The 14424-nt window shown below is 47.9% G+C and overlaps 1 protein-coding gene across 4 annotated transcripts in view; it reads left to right on the top strand.

The window, feature by feature from the left end:
* LOC144736269 (copper-transporting ATPase 2-like) overlaps positions 1-14424 on the top strand; it is an 85086-nt gene that overhangs the window by 50745 nt on the left and 19917 nt on the right. For all 4 annotated transcript variants that reach the window (XM_078618893.1, XM_078618892.1, XM_078618895.1 and 1 more), the window contains 7 exons: positions 1998-2074; positions 3862-4042; positions 5507-5740; positions 7749-7840; positions 9548-9675; positions 10898-11052; positions 11742-11876. In XM_078618893.1, coding sequence (XP_078475019.1) covers positions 1998-2074; positions 3862-4042; positions 5507-5740; positions 7749-7840; positions 9548-9675; positions 10898-11052; positions 11742-11876 — 1002 coding nt within the window. The remainder of the gene's footprint in view (positions 1-1997; positions 2075-3861; positions 4043-5506; positions 5741-7748; positions 7841-9547; positions 9676-10897; positions 11053-11741; positions 11877-14424) is intronic.

Here is a 14424-nt window from a genome sequence, read left to right as displayed (position 1 = left end):
ATAGACTCAACACTGCCCATAGACTCAACACTGCCCATAGACTCAACACTACCCATAGACTCAACACTGCCCATAGACTCAACACTGCCCATAGACTCAACACTGCCCATAGACTCAACACTGCCCATAGACTCAACACTACCCATAGACTCAACACTGCCCATAGACTCAACACTGCCCAAAGACTCAACACTGCCCATAGACATAACACTGCCCATAGACTCAACACTGCCCATAGACTCAACACTGCCCATAGACTCAACACTGCCCATAGACTCAACACTACCCATAGACTCAACACTACCTATAGACTCAACACTGCCCATACTCAACACTGCCCATAGACTCAACACTGCCCATAGACTCAACACTGCCCATAGACTCAACACTGCCCATAGACTCAACACTGCCCAAAGACTCAACACTGCCCATAGACTCAACACTACCCATAGACTCAACACTGCCCATAGACTCAACACTGCCCATAGACTCAACACTGCCCATAGACTCAACACTGCCCATAGACTCAACACTGCCCATAGACTCAACACTGCCCATAGACTCAACACTGCCCATAGACTCAACACTGCCCATAGACTCAACACTGCCCATAGACTCAACACTGCCCATAGACTAAACACTGCCCATAGACTCAACACTACCCATAGACTCAACACTGGCCATAGACTAAACACTGCCCATAGACTAAACACTACCCATAGACTCAACACTACCCATAGACTCAACACTGCCCATAGACTCAACACTACCCATAGACTCAACACTGCACCTCCGATTAGCACGGTTGGCTACGTACGGTGCGAAAGAAGTTCAACGCACGTACCTGTACATAGGTAGAGTCAGGTGTGCCCAAAGGTTCTTAAAGTTTTGCAGGACGAGCAGCCACTGCCCCCATGTTGGGTAGTTAGGGGGGTCCAGTCAGGGATTTCCATCCTAGTCCTGAATCCTAAAGATAGGGGGGGGATCAATGTGTGTCGATCACTCTAAGAAGCCACAGCTCAGTGCCGCAGTTTACTCCAGCCGCAGTGCTGTCGGGTGAGTACGCACGCACGTACGTTGCGCTGATTTTGCACCGTGCATAGCCAACAGCGCTAATCGGAGGTGCGGAATAGTCTCGTGTTGGGAGTGATGTGGCCTCCGATGCGTTCGTGTGTGCGGCATAAGAACGGAAACCGCAACAGTTGAGGTCCGCTCCACGTCACAGTGGCGACGGGGTTTATTTTCAATGTGGTTCAGAAGCTAAATTCCAGTGTCAAGGTCTGTTGGCCACGATGATGGCTTCAGGAGAGAGAGTTTGTATAGATTTGAAGCTTTCGTGACTGCAAGCATCCATACTCTTTGGTTCTTTCGGTAAAGTCACGTAGGTGAAAACAAAATAAAATAAAATTAAATCACGTGGTGATTAAACAAAAAAAAAATCACCTACGTGACTTTACCGAAAGAACCAAAGAGTATAGAGTTTGTGTAGTTTTACTTGGAGCGCAGGCTACAGTGGTTTACTATGTGGTCCTTAGTTTGGGTTGTTATGACATCATGTAACTACCTCACCTGGTATGTAGGAGCTCGTAGGTTTGATCCTGACCCTAATGCCTATAAATTTGGAGTTTGCACCTTCTCCCCGTGAGCGCGTGAATTTTTCTCCAGGTCCTCCAGTTTTTCCCTCCACCTTTACAATCAATGCACGTTTCGAGTAGTTGGCTGCGATAGATTTCCACTTGATAAGCCGCTTCGTTTGAGCTATCATTTGTGGCGAAGGTCGCTCCTGAAAGCAAGCTACACGCACCCGCGCACACGGGAGCCTCGCTAACCGGGCGGGCGGTGCGGTGGGTGCGCGTGTGCGTTAGGCAGCACACACTCAATTTGAGACGTTACATCGTGTTGCTCCACCCCGTTCCCAGTAACCCGCCCCCACCCCCCACAACACCTGCGTTGGATGTCTAACACAGATTTAATCATCGCCATCGTGTTATTCACAGAATGCCGGGTTCCACGCCGTCCACCTGAAGAGAGACCGCACGGGGAACCACCTCGACCACTCGGACAAGATTCACCAGTGAGATATTGATGTCGCTCATTGCCTTAAGATGCCCACGCTATGCGGTTTGACGTTCTTCCAAACCGGTGAAGATCACCTCGCATATTTAGCTGTGGGCAGGGATCAAACTCAGGTGGCCAGGTTCAGCGAGCAGCACGCTAACCACTGCGCCACAGCGCCACCCGTTGTATGCATTGACTGCGATGACGACTGTTGTCAGGGCATCTGATATGGCTAATGCGATCTATGTTTTTTCTCCAATTTCTTTTAGGGGCCGTCCTTAAATGACGTCACGCAATTTTTGACCCCCCCCCCTCCCCCCTTGTCACACGGCGTCACAAAAAGTCAGACACCCCCCCCTCAAATATGACGTCACAAAGCTCTGCCCCCCCCCCCCCAAACCATATTTCCATTTTGAAAATAAAACATGCTTCAAATCGCTTTAAACTATTGTCATTGAAGTGCGTATTTAATGTGGCGCTGCACTCTGATGTTGTAGGAGTGTTGTTTAAACAATTAGTGTTGTTATAACAATTCTATATTTGTTTAAAGTTGCGCATTTTTACGTGACGTCACATTTCTCAAACCCCCCCTCGTCACAAATGTCTGACCCCCCCCCCCCCCTAGGGCGTGACTTCATTTATGGACGGCCCCTCATGGATTTTATTTTTTAATGTGTCTGTGTAATGTTGGTGAGAGCAGAGCATCACTCCTTGTTGACTCTGATTTGTATTTTGCTGAATAACTTGTGCAATGTTCGTGGGTTTGATATAAAAAAATTTTTTTTTAAGAACTTGATATATTATATTCTTGGTTCTTTCGGTAAAGTCACGTAGAAGGGAAATAATAATAAAATAAGATAAATAAAACATTAGGACGCTGTCTTTCCGACAGCTCTGTTCTTCACCTGAGGACGGCTGCTTGCGTTGTGGCCGAAACGTCGTGAGAATTTTTATTATGTTTTATTTTTGTTACTTTATTATTTCCCTTCTACGTGACTTTACCGAAAGAACCAACAATATGAATCCCTGCAGTCACGAAAGCTTTAAATAGAACTTGATATGTTACGGCTTCAAATGCTTACTTCAATTCCCTCCGATTAGCGCACCACGCTGCACATCCGGCTTCGAGTTCGATTCCTGCTTACAACCAATAACGGTGGTGATCATCTGAAACCTGGTGCTGGGCCTCCCCTAGGTCAACTCTGTCTCAAATGAGTACCTGGTGCAGCGTGTGAACGGCGTCACTGGGGAGACGGTGGCGAAACCCACCGTGTGTGCCGTGCCGGCCTTCAAAGGTGCTACTTTTTTAATCGTAGCACTTGCCCCGACAATCTGTTTAAATTTTGATTTAAAGCTTTCGTGACTGCAGGGATTCATGTTCTTGGTTCTTTCGGTAAAGTCACGTTCACGTAGAAGGGAAATCATGCAATAAAAAATATATTAAACAATAGTAGTTTTAATTGTTTCATACTTTTATTATTTTATTATTTCCCTTCTACGTGACTTTACCGAAAGAACCAAGAATATGAATCTGTTTGAAGTCGATATGGGCAATCGCTGTCTTTGTGGAGTGCGGTAGCGCAGTGGTTGTCGCACTGCCCTACAAATCTAGCGACCCGAGTTGCGATTCCCGCTCACAGCCAACATCGATGACAAATATCTGAAGCTGTCTCTAGGTAAACGGCCTTAAACGAGTACCCGGCGTGATGTGTAAACATTCGTACACGGAGAGACATTGGCGCCCGGGTGTGTTCCTAGCTGTACAAAGCATCTCCGTCTTTTGTGTGTGTGTGTGTGTTACAGGTGGCGAAGGTCATTCTTCTTCAGCCTGATTATTGTGGTTCCTACCATGGGGATGATGATTTACATGATGGTGACAGAACGCCACCACGAGGGCCACCACACCGGCATATTGGCCAAGCACATCGTGCCGGGACTCTCTCTGATGAACCTCGCTGCCTTCGTGTTGTGCACCCCAGTGCAGGTATCGACTCCCAACGAATACGAACAACATAAAATCCACAGATCACGTTATCGTTACCATTATTATTACGTTCGCTTACCCAGGAATTCCTCATTTTCAGGAAGGCCCCCGCCAAGTTTTTTTTTTGCAGCGGGGGACGACGACTGCCACCTTTAGATTCAAATTTGAACCGTGACGCCGGCGGCACACGATGGGCCCCCCTAACGCTTGCGAGTGACGTCACGGGATCTTTAACGTCGACTCCGAAGCGGACGAGCGCACGCTTCCGCCGTTAAGACGCCCGCGGTTATTAAATGGGGGGGTTGGCCGCTCGACGCGAACCGGGAACCTCTTGCGACAAGCGGGCGAACGCGCTGTCTGTCGACAAGGTCACGCCGCGGCCCACTTAACCCTACCCCGTTCCGAGGCGTCTGCAAGTCGCAGGGTGGTGGGTGGGTCTCGTTCACCGCCGAATCTCGGAACGGTTCAAGTGGCTCGGCATAAATTTTATTTCGAGAGGCGTAGTAACGCCGTTGTTTTTAACGACGTTATTCACCGCGGAGAACCGTAGAGACACGACCGCCGCACTCGACGATAGCCGGTGCCAACACTGTGCCACATGTCTTCTCCCCGCATGGCCTTGTGGGAGCCTCGGTACCGATGAAGTTACTTTATTTTAGTTTTTCTTGCCGGGTTCGTTTTTGATGATGTACACATACGTGTACATCGGAATCAGGAAGGAAGAACTGATGACCGACACGTACCTCATCGGAACGGGAAAGGGGTTAACCTGCACAGCGTCATAAAACCCAGGCTCCTGAACGATTCGTAGGTAGGGGTGGGAATGGGATGACATCGCTAGGGGGACGCATATGTGCCGAGCGCAGTGACGTAACAACATTTATTATACCAGGGGTCGAGTGACCCCCCCCTTAAATAGTGTTATTTTATAGGGCACATCTAGAGAAAAGCCTTTGTAGTGGCCTTTTAATAATTAACAAAATGAAGAAGTTGATATTTAGTATATAGTAGTGATGAAACCAATGTCTGTGGTCCTACTATTGGCTGGCTGATACAAGAGGCGTGGCCAAGGCAGTTCAGTCAGAACACACAAGAGTTAACACTTGCATATGGAAACCTTACAAGTCAGCGGAAAGTTAGGCAGAAGGAAGAAATAAAGAAACAAGATGAATCCTTGCTTCCTTCCGGAACGCAGTCGCAGGGTTCACAAATCCACTCCCCTTCTTCTTGGTTCTTTCGGTAAAGTCACGTAGAATGGAAATAATAAAAAATAAAAAAAATAAAAACATAATAAAATAATTCTCACGACGTTTCGGCCACAACGCAAGCAGCCGTCCTCAGGTGGAAATCCACTCCCGCTACGGCGTTCCGGGGCATTCCGGGGGCATTCCACGGGCGTTTCCGGCTTCATTCCCAACCACCGGTCCACAGGCCCCCTGAGCGCCCATCTCCCTTCTCCCGCAGTTCATCGGCGGCTGGTACTTCTACAAGCAGGCCTACGGGGCCCTGCGTCACGGCACGGCCAACATGGACGTGCTGATCGTCCTGGCGACCACCGTGGCGTACGCCTACTCGTGCGTGGTGCTCTTCGTGGCCATGGGGGAGCAGGCGATGGTCAGCCCCATCACGTTCTTCGATACGCCGCCCATGCTCTTCGTGTTCGTGTCGCTCGGCCGCTGGCTCGAGCACATCGCCAAGGTGTGAGGCCGCCCCAGAAGGAAGTTTGAGCACGCCGCGGGGAGCCTTGCCTTGACTTCAAGCTTTCGTCACTGCAGGAATTCATATTCTTGGGTCTTTCGGTAATGTCACGTAGATAGGTTCAAAGCGGTCGTCTTCCTGAAGATTCCGCGGGCAATCCTGAAGACGACCGCTTGTGTTGCGATCGAAACATCGTCGTTTTTTGTTATTTTTTGTTATTTCCTTTGAACCTATCTGCGTGACTTTATCGAAAGACCCAAGAATACAGGCTTGCCTTGTTGGATAATAACTAAAAGCAATAATAACAATTACAATCATTTCCTCCACGCGGAGGCGCGAGGAGGAACCACGGGCGAGTGGGAAGGCAACAGCCACGCGGGTGAGCCGCCGTTACCAACAATCGCCCAAGCCCTGCGGTCCTCCGTATATGAATGAGTGTTTCCACGTTTTATTGAAGACGCGCAACCACCGTAGAGAGTCGAAGTCAGCGGCTATTGCACCCCGAGTTACTCTAACCCAGTGGTTGTTAACCTTTACTGCAGCCTTTGCACCCCTTTGGTTTTCAATCATAGGGGTTTGATGAAAAAAGTAAGTATTTGTACTCGCGTGCCCCGTGCTTAATTTGTGTTTTCGATGATTTACCTTCTAAAAAAATCCAGCCATGTCTCGCACCCCCAGAAAGGGCATCTCGCACCCCCAGGGGGTGCGTGCACCCCTGGTTAAGAACCACTGCAAGTCTAACCCATGCCCCTTATGTACGCAATATCCAATCGCCAGACGTTCAGGCAATATAACAATTTTATTTTTCGATTTAAAGCTTTCGTGACTGCAGGGATTCATCTTCTTGGTTCTTTCGGTAAAGTCACGTAGAAGGGAAGTGATAAAATAAAAAATAAAAACATAATAAAATAATTCTCACAACGTTTCGGCCACAACGCAAGCAGCCGTCCTCAGGTGAAACCAGGTCTGTCGAGGCGACAGCGTCTGAATGCTGTCGCCTCGACAGACCTGGTTTCACCTGAGGACGGCTGCTTGCGTTGTGGCCGAAACGTCGTGAGAATTATTTTATTATGTTTTATTTTTATTATTTTATTACTTCCCTTCTACGTGACTTTACCGAAAGAACCAAGAAGAGAAATATAACAATTGCCGCATCTCGAGCCGTCTCGCAGACGGCCACGAAGCGACCCGTTTTACCAATGGGCCAATTGGGGCCTCTCGCGCCTGACTTAACCGAAGCATGAGCTCGGCGCTGAACCAACCGGCACGGTGGCCAACGGCAAAGTCAGTATTGTCACGTGAGCGCCGTGAGCCAATGGGAGGGCTTCCCGTGCCACGTTCGCGCTTCAGAGTTGCCGCGCTAACGTCTTAGCGGCAACCAGATATTAAAACTAACGCCAAGGATGGGTGAAATTAACGGTGGGGAAAAAAATAGAAATGTCCTCCGCTAAACGTAACACGCTCACCTTTTTAAAACTGAGAAACGTCGGGATCTGCCACAGTTGGACAACCTCCGTGAATGTTAAGGTCATTTCTATTCCCCTGGTGGCTGAACGATCGACGGCAGAAGGCGAGCTTGCCAAAAGGAAACGCTCGGGGTGGGGGGGGAGGGAGAATAAGCTGATACTAACACTGCTCTTCCCTGTTTCTACAAAGACACAGCTTAGCGCACGTTACTTTTTCGTTTTACCTGCATCATTGTTTGCCGAGACTGACCTGAATTGAACCTTTCAAGCAGTGATTTTGAACTCCCGTCTGTTGAGCTCGCTCCCAAAGCCAATGTGGGATTCAAAGGCCACCGACGTTCCATTGCGTCTGGTTTTAAATGCACGTTTTTCCCATTTTTTTAAACTTGAGGTTATGTAACCTTCACAGTCTCATGGCGTTTGTACTCTCTTCAGATTGCCGAGAATCGTGGGATGCATGATCGTGAAACGGGGGCTGTGTAAGCTCGCTTTTCGATTCAACGTCGCCGCATTTTGCCCTTCGCCGGCGGTTTGCCTTTCAGAGCAAAACCTCGGAGGCGCTCGTCAAGCTGATGTCCCTGCAGGCTGCGGAGGCCACGGTGGTGAAGTACGGACTCTACAACGACATCATCGGGTACGTCGGGGGTCGACGCTGTGCTCGCTTGGCTGAGACAGCAACAGCTTTCACATGAATAACAGGAACAGCATCAACAGGAACAGTAGGAACAGCGAACACGTGCAGTTTAAACAGGAATAGCGTGCACCTTTTGGAGTCATCTGGTCGAACACCGTCTGAGACTAGATTCTAAGGAAAGCTGTCTCTGGTGTTGATCAATCAATTTCAAGAGCAATGCATACATTATCAGAGTGTGTGTTTTTGTTTGCATTCTGACCGCAGGTATTGTGGTTAATGCGGACATGATTCCTCGTAAAAAGGTTTCAGTTTTGTTGCCAGAAAAAAGGGGAAAAAAACTTATTAGGAACAGCAAAGACAGTAACAGCGTACAGATAGGAGCAATCGGAACAGGAGGAACACCGCAGACAGGCAAGAGTGTAAACAGAAATAGCTTTGACAGGAATAACAGGAACGGCTTCGACAAGAACAGTTTAAACGGAGAACAGATTCGGCAGGAAGAGCTGCAGCAGAACACAGCTTAGACAGGACCAGCTTAATAATAGGGGTTTTTCCCCTTTTTTCTGGCAACAAAACTGAAACCTTTTAACAAGGATTCATGTCTGCATTAATCACAATACTTGCAGTCAAATGGAAACAAAAACACACTATGATAATATATGCATTGTCCTTGAAACTGATTGGTCCACACCAAGGGACGGCTTTCTTTGAGAGAGAGGGACGACTGATTGGTGTGGACCAATCAGTTTCAAGGACAATGCATATATTATCATAGTGTGTTTTTGTTTGTATTTGACTGCAAGTATTGTGGTTAATGCAGACATGAATCCTTCGTTAAAAGGTTTCAGTTTTGTTGCCAGAAAAAAGGGGAAAAACCCTATTATTATATTTTGGTACTGGCAAAGGAGGTCTAATGATACAGGAACAGCTTTCTCACAAAATAGGTTCTGCAGCTTCACCAGAAAGCGGATTATCACTTCACTAATGGTGATATCTGTGCGATTATTTTTTTATACAAGCAATTCAACATGACAGCGAATGTACTTGCGTTAGCAACTGAGTGCAAGTTGCAATCATTGACATGAATCATTACACTGCCTCAGGACAGAAAGTACAGAGCAGGCTGGAATTTTGAGTAGTGGCCTTTCATCAGACCCAACGTATGTACATATGTTGAACTTCTTTTGCACCATACGTAGCCAACCGGTGAAGCGGGGGAAGGACAACAAACCAAACACAAAAAACTGTTCTAAATAGATTCGTTTTCTTACCCTGTCATTGGAACATTTAGGCGTGTTAAGTTGGGCTCGCATTTTGTTATAATAACACATTACGGATTTTTTAAAATCTACATTTAAAAGTGCATCAAACAGCAACAGCTTCAACAGGAAGAGCTATACCAACAAAGAGAGGACACGGACATCGGCTGGTTGACAGTTTGAGATGACCTCTCTGCGTTGTGATCTCTGCCCTCGGTGACCTCTGCTCTCGGTGACCTCTGTGCCCTCGGTGACCTCTGTGCCCTCGGTGACCTCTTCCCTCGGTGACATCTGCCTTCGGTGACCTCTGCCCTCGGTGACCTCTGCCCTCGGTGACCTCTGCCCTCGGTGACCTCTGCCCTCGGTGACCTCTGCCCTCGGTGACCTCTGCCCTCGGTGACCTCTGCCCTCGGTGACCTCTGCGCTCCGTGACCTCTGTGCTGTGCAGAGAGGAGCAGGTGGACGTGGACCTGGTGCACCGGGGGGACGTGGTGCGAGTGCTGCCCGGAGGGAAGTTCCCGGTCGACGGGAAGGTCGTCGAGGGGCAGTCCCTCGCCGACGAGTCTCTCATCACCGGTGAGAGGGAACCGACATTGCAGTAAAATATTTTTTACTGTTGTGATTTTTTTGCCAGGTAAGGCCCAATGAGTTATGTAGCTCTTTTTCAAAAGCGACCTGGTTATCACAAATGATAGCTCAACAATAGTGGCTTATCACGTGGGAATCTATAGCAGCAAATTACTCTAAATGCACGTTGATTCAAAATGTGGCGGGAGGGCCCGGAGACAAATCCACGGGACTAAAGGGAGAGAGAGAGACGAAAACACAAAATATACAGCAGGTGTCAGGTTCTGGATCGAATCCCACGACCTCCTGTACACCAGGCGAGGTAGTTAACATCTCCTAGCCACCGTGATGATGATGAGAGAGAGAGCCACGCAAACTTCAAATATACAGCAGCAGGCGTCAGGATCGATCCCACGACCTCCTGCATACCAGGCGAGGTAGTTAACATCTCCTAGCCACCGTGATGATGATGAGAGAGAGAGAGACACGCAAACTCCAAATACACAGCAGGTGTCAGGGTCGGGATCGAACCCACGACCTCCTGCATACGAGGCGAGGTAGTTAACATCTCCTAGCCACCGTGATGATGATGAGAGAGAGAGACACGCAAACTCCAAATACACAGCAGGTGTCAGGGTCGGGATCGAACCCATGACCTCCTGCATACCAGGCGAGGTAGTTAACATCTCCTAGCCACCGTGATGATGATGAGAGAGAGAGACACGCAAACTCCAAATACACAGCAGGTGTCAGGGTCGGGATCGAACCCACGACCTCCTGTATACCAGGCGAGGTAGTTAACATCTCGCCACTTTGACATAGAATTGTAATGTATTACTTACTGTTTAGTAGCTCAGCTTATTGGAGAGTATATTTAGTATACTGATGATACTATGTAGTTTATACTTTAGTTTTTTACGTGGTTTTTTAGCTACATACTATTAACATTCCTTCCCTTTGTTAATGCTACCCCCATCCCCTCCCTTTGATGCTGCTAATCCTGCATAATGCACGGGCATAATATGACTTTTAAACCCCCCGCCCACCTCCTACGCATTTACCATAAATATGCTAAATTATTCTTGATATGCAAATTCTTTTGTCAAGGCGCTCTTCTTCCCCCCTCCAACCCAGCTTAAATATACACTCCAAGCTTGGTGGTGTTTCATTCTTCCTCGAGATGTTGGTGTAGGTTGATGTCTTTCTGTAATTTCTGCCGCGTCGCTCGCAGGGGAGGCTATGCCAGTGATGAAAAAGCCGGGGAGCCTGGTGATCGCTGGCTCCATCAACCAGAACGGCGGCCTGCTGGTGAAGGCCACTCACGTGGGAGCCGACACAACGCTGTCCCAAATTGTGCGGCTGGTGGAGGAGGCGCAGACTTCCAAGGTGAGGCTCGTGGCCACGTGCTGCCATCGGTAAGCGCCCCCCCCCCCCTAGTGTACATCAGCATGTTACACTGGCCCATTCCTAGGGCTATCATTCCAAACATCTATTATTATTATGATTTCTGTGGGACCACAGAAATGATGATGATTATTATTACAGTGCTGCTCGCATCTCCGATTAACACGGGGAGCTACGTATGGTGTGAAATAAAGTTAAACATATGGCGCAGTCAGCAAGTGACCACGAGCTCTCGCGGGTAGGACTACCTTTCATGGGTGCTGTGCTTTCGAGATGTTAACTACCTCGCCTGGTATGCAGGAGGTCGTGGGTTCGATGCTGACCCTGACGCCTGCTGTATATTTGGAGTTTGCGTGTCTCTCTTTCTCCGTGGTCGCATGTATTTGTCTCCTGGGTCCTCCGGTTTTTCCCTCCACGTTAAGAATCAACACGCATTTTAAGAGTATTTCCGTGTGATGAGCCACTTCATTGCGCTATCATTTGTGGCCGGGTCGCTTCTAAAAATAGCCACAGCTCAGTGGGCCTTTACTGGTAAAAATAAGAAAAAACTTTCAGTCTTTAGTAGTTTTTATCTCGCAGACTTGGAGAAGGCGAGGGCCATTGGGCCCGTATGACGTTGAGGGACGATCGCCCGACCAACACGGGGTCGCGTTGTCGCCCCTCTCCTGCAGGCACCTATCCAGCAGTTTGCCGACAAGATCAGCGGCTACTTTGTGCCGTTCATCGTGGGCGTTTCGGTGGTGACCCTACTCTCCTGGGTCACCATCGGCTACGTGGATTTCAGCATCGCTAAGAAATATTTTCCGGTGAGTTTGCCCCCCCCCCCCCCGCGTTGGATTCTGCAGCGGTGTGGAATGACGCGGCCCCTTGGCCCTGTTTAACATTTGTGATCGTGGCCCTGCTCTGCTCAGCGCTGGCTCCAGTGAGCCAGGCCTTTTGATCCTGACCCACGTAGTGTCGACGGTTCACTCTTAATGTGTGCCATTTTATTGAGGGAATACTACTACCGTGTTGTTATTAGTTCGAGGGATAGACGGCTGTCACTTTTGTGGACACGTCACCGGAGTCGCCCCCCCCCCTCCCCCACCGTGATCCGTGGATCAAACAAATCACTCGAGACGCCGGTGTATGGCAGCCAAGAGCAGTTTATGCGAATGCTGTCACCGCAAGAGGTCGCACGTTTGGCGCAGCAACGGTCCTTCACTGACTGTGCGTCACGAATGAATGACTTTGTGGTATTAATCCTGCTGTGGTCTGGGACTGTTTTGTTGTTTTTATGCTGCCTTGCCCAAGCTTGATACATCGGATTTCTATAATTATTTATGTATCTATTTATAATCAGTGGACTAGCTTACCTTTTTATAAATGTTGCACTCCCGTCGTGTTTTTGTGTCGTGTTTGCTGTCGCGGCTTGATGACCCCCACCCCACACTGTGATAAAGAGCTTCATAGCTCATAGGACCCTTCCTGCAGTCTTAACTAAATATTCTGATTCTGTCTTCTTGGTTCTTTCGGTAAAATCACGTAGAAGGGAAATAATAAAATAATAATAATAAAACATAATAAAATAATTCTCACGACGTTTCGGCCACAACGCAAGCAGCCGTCCTCAGGTGAAGAACAGGGCTGTCGGAAAGACAGACGCTGTTGTGAGAGTTGTATTTGATTGTTTAATTTTTTTTATTTTCTTATTTCCCTTCTACGTGACTTTACCGAAAGAACCAAGGAGATGAATCCCTGCAGTCACGAAAGCTTTAAATCGAAAAAAAAAAAATCTGATTCTGGTTCACAGCCACGCTAAACTTGAGCTGGCTCTTGAACGTGGTTCCAGCCACACTTAGGATTCCCATGAGCCTGACCCAAGTCAAGGCTTTTGAACATCTTTAGAAACAACCGAGTGGCTGAAACCTGAGCGGACCCGTGTTTAATTCAATCCTAAGCCAAACCACGACACGGAATACCGGTCTGAACGTGTCTTACCTGAATTTCCAACACCACCTTCTCAAGAAATGTCTGTATCCTGAAGCTGTCGATGATCTTCGCACCTTTGCACGGACCTTTCACCAATTGCTCGTGTGTTGAAATGGAAGGGCGCTTTTCGTGTTTTACGGTGTTTTATTTTTTTATAGTGAGCTCAAAAGCTTATCAGTCACTAAATAATCGGACAATATACGTCTCCTTGCAGAATTTGTCTCTCTGCATACATTTTTTTGAGATGCATCCTATCCACCACGTGACTTTCTCAGACCCATATCTAGCAAAGGGTTAACATCTGGTATTTCACCACCATTGATTGGTGAAAGAAAGCTGATGAGTCAAAACCGGCGCTGGTGTGTTAAACCAACATTGCTGACAAAATCTACTCCAAGAACACCATGTGGCTGATGGTTTTGTAAAAAAAAAACTTTTTTTGGTCAACACACTTTCTATATGGAAAGACATTGACAAGGAGGCATATTATCATACGCTTAAAAAAAACACATTTATTTGGGGCACCACTGTGGCGAGATGTTAACTACCTCGCCTGGTATACAGGAGGTCATGGGTTCGATCCCGACATTGACACCTGTACATTGGAGTTTGCATGTTCTCCCGTGGTTACGTGGATATTTCTTCAACATTCAGACTCAACGTGCGTTTTTTCCTACACATTTAGAATCGACGTGCGTTTACATTATTTGGCTGCTATAAATTTCTACATGACGATGATGAGCCACATCGTTGAGCTATCATTTGTGGCCAGGTCGCTTCTGAAAAAAAGCTTTCCAGCTCAGTGGGCCTTACCTGGTAGAGTAAAAAATTGCTCTGTAGTTTTAATTCTAGATTTGAAGCTTACCGAGTATTTACATCCCTAACGTTTAACAGTACTCTCTTTATTGTCAGCCAACACTGGTATAAACATAGGCATTTTCTTTTCCTTTTCTATTATGTACATCCACAGTGACTTGCGCACAAACACGTCGTTGACCACGACCACGAGTACCCCGTCCCTCTGTTAGCCCCGCCCCCCCCCCCTCCTGATACGTTCCATTCATTGGCTACCACATTCTGATAAGCCCCTCCCCTCCCTCCCCCCTTAACTGGTACTTAAGAGCTTACATCTTGAATCCCTCCCTCACTTGATGCAGCAAATCTGGCTGTGACAGTCCCACCTGATGACGGAGACTTGTGTTGCCTCCGAAACGTCGTGATTTTTATTGTTTTATTTTGATTAATTTTAATTTCATTTTTTTACCTACGTGACTTTACCGAAAGAACTAAAAGCCTGTAGTTTTAGTTTAATCGCTCATCCTGATGCGTGCGACTCTGCCCCCCCCCGTCCCCATCTGCCCACCCCCCCCCCCCCCGCGTGCT

This window comes from Lampetra planeri, chromosome 60 (assembly GCF_965212315.1).
Source record: "Lampetra planeri chromosome 60, kcLamPlan1.2.h2, whole genome shotgun sequence".
In the NCBI taxonomy this organism is placed as follows: domain Eukaryota; kingdom Metazoa; phylum Chordata; class Hyperoartia; order Petromyzontiformes; family Petromyzontidae; genus Lampetra; species Lampetra planeri.
Note: the sequence above shows the minus strand (reverse complement) of the source record. Positions and strands in the feature narration are given on the sequence as shown.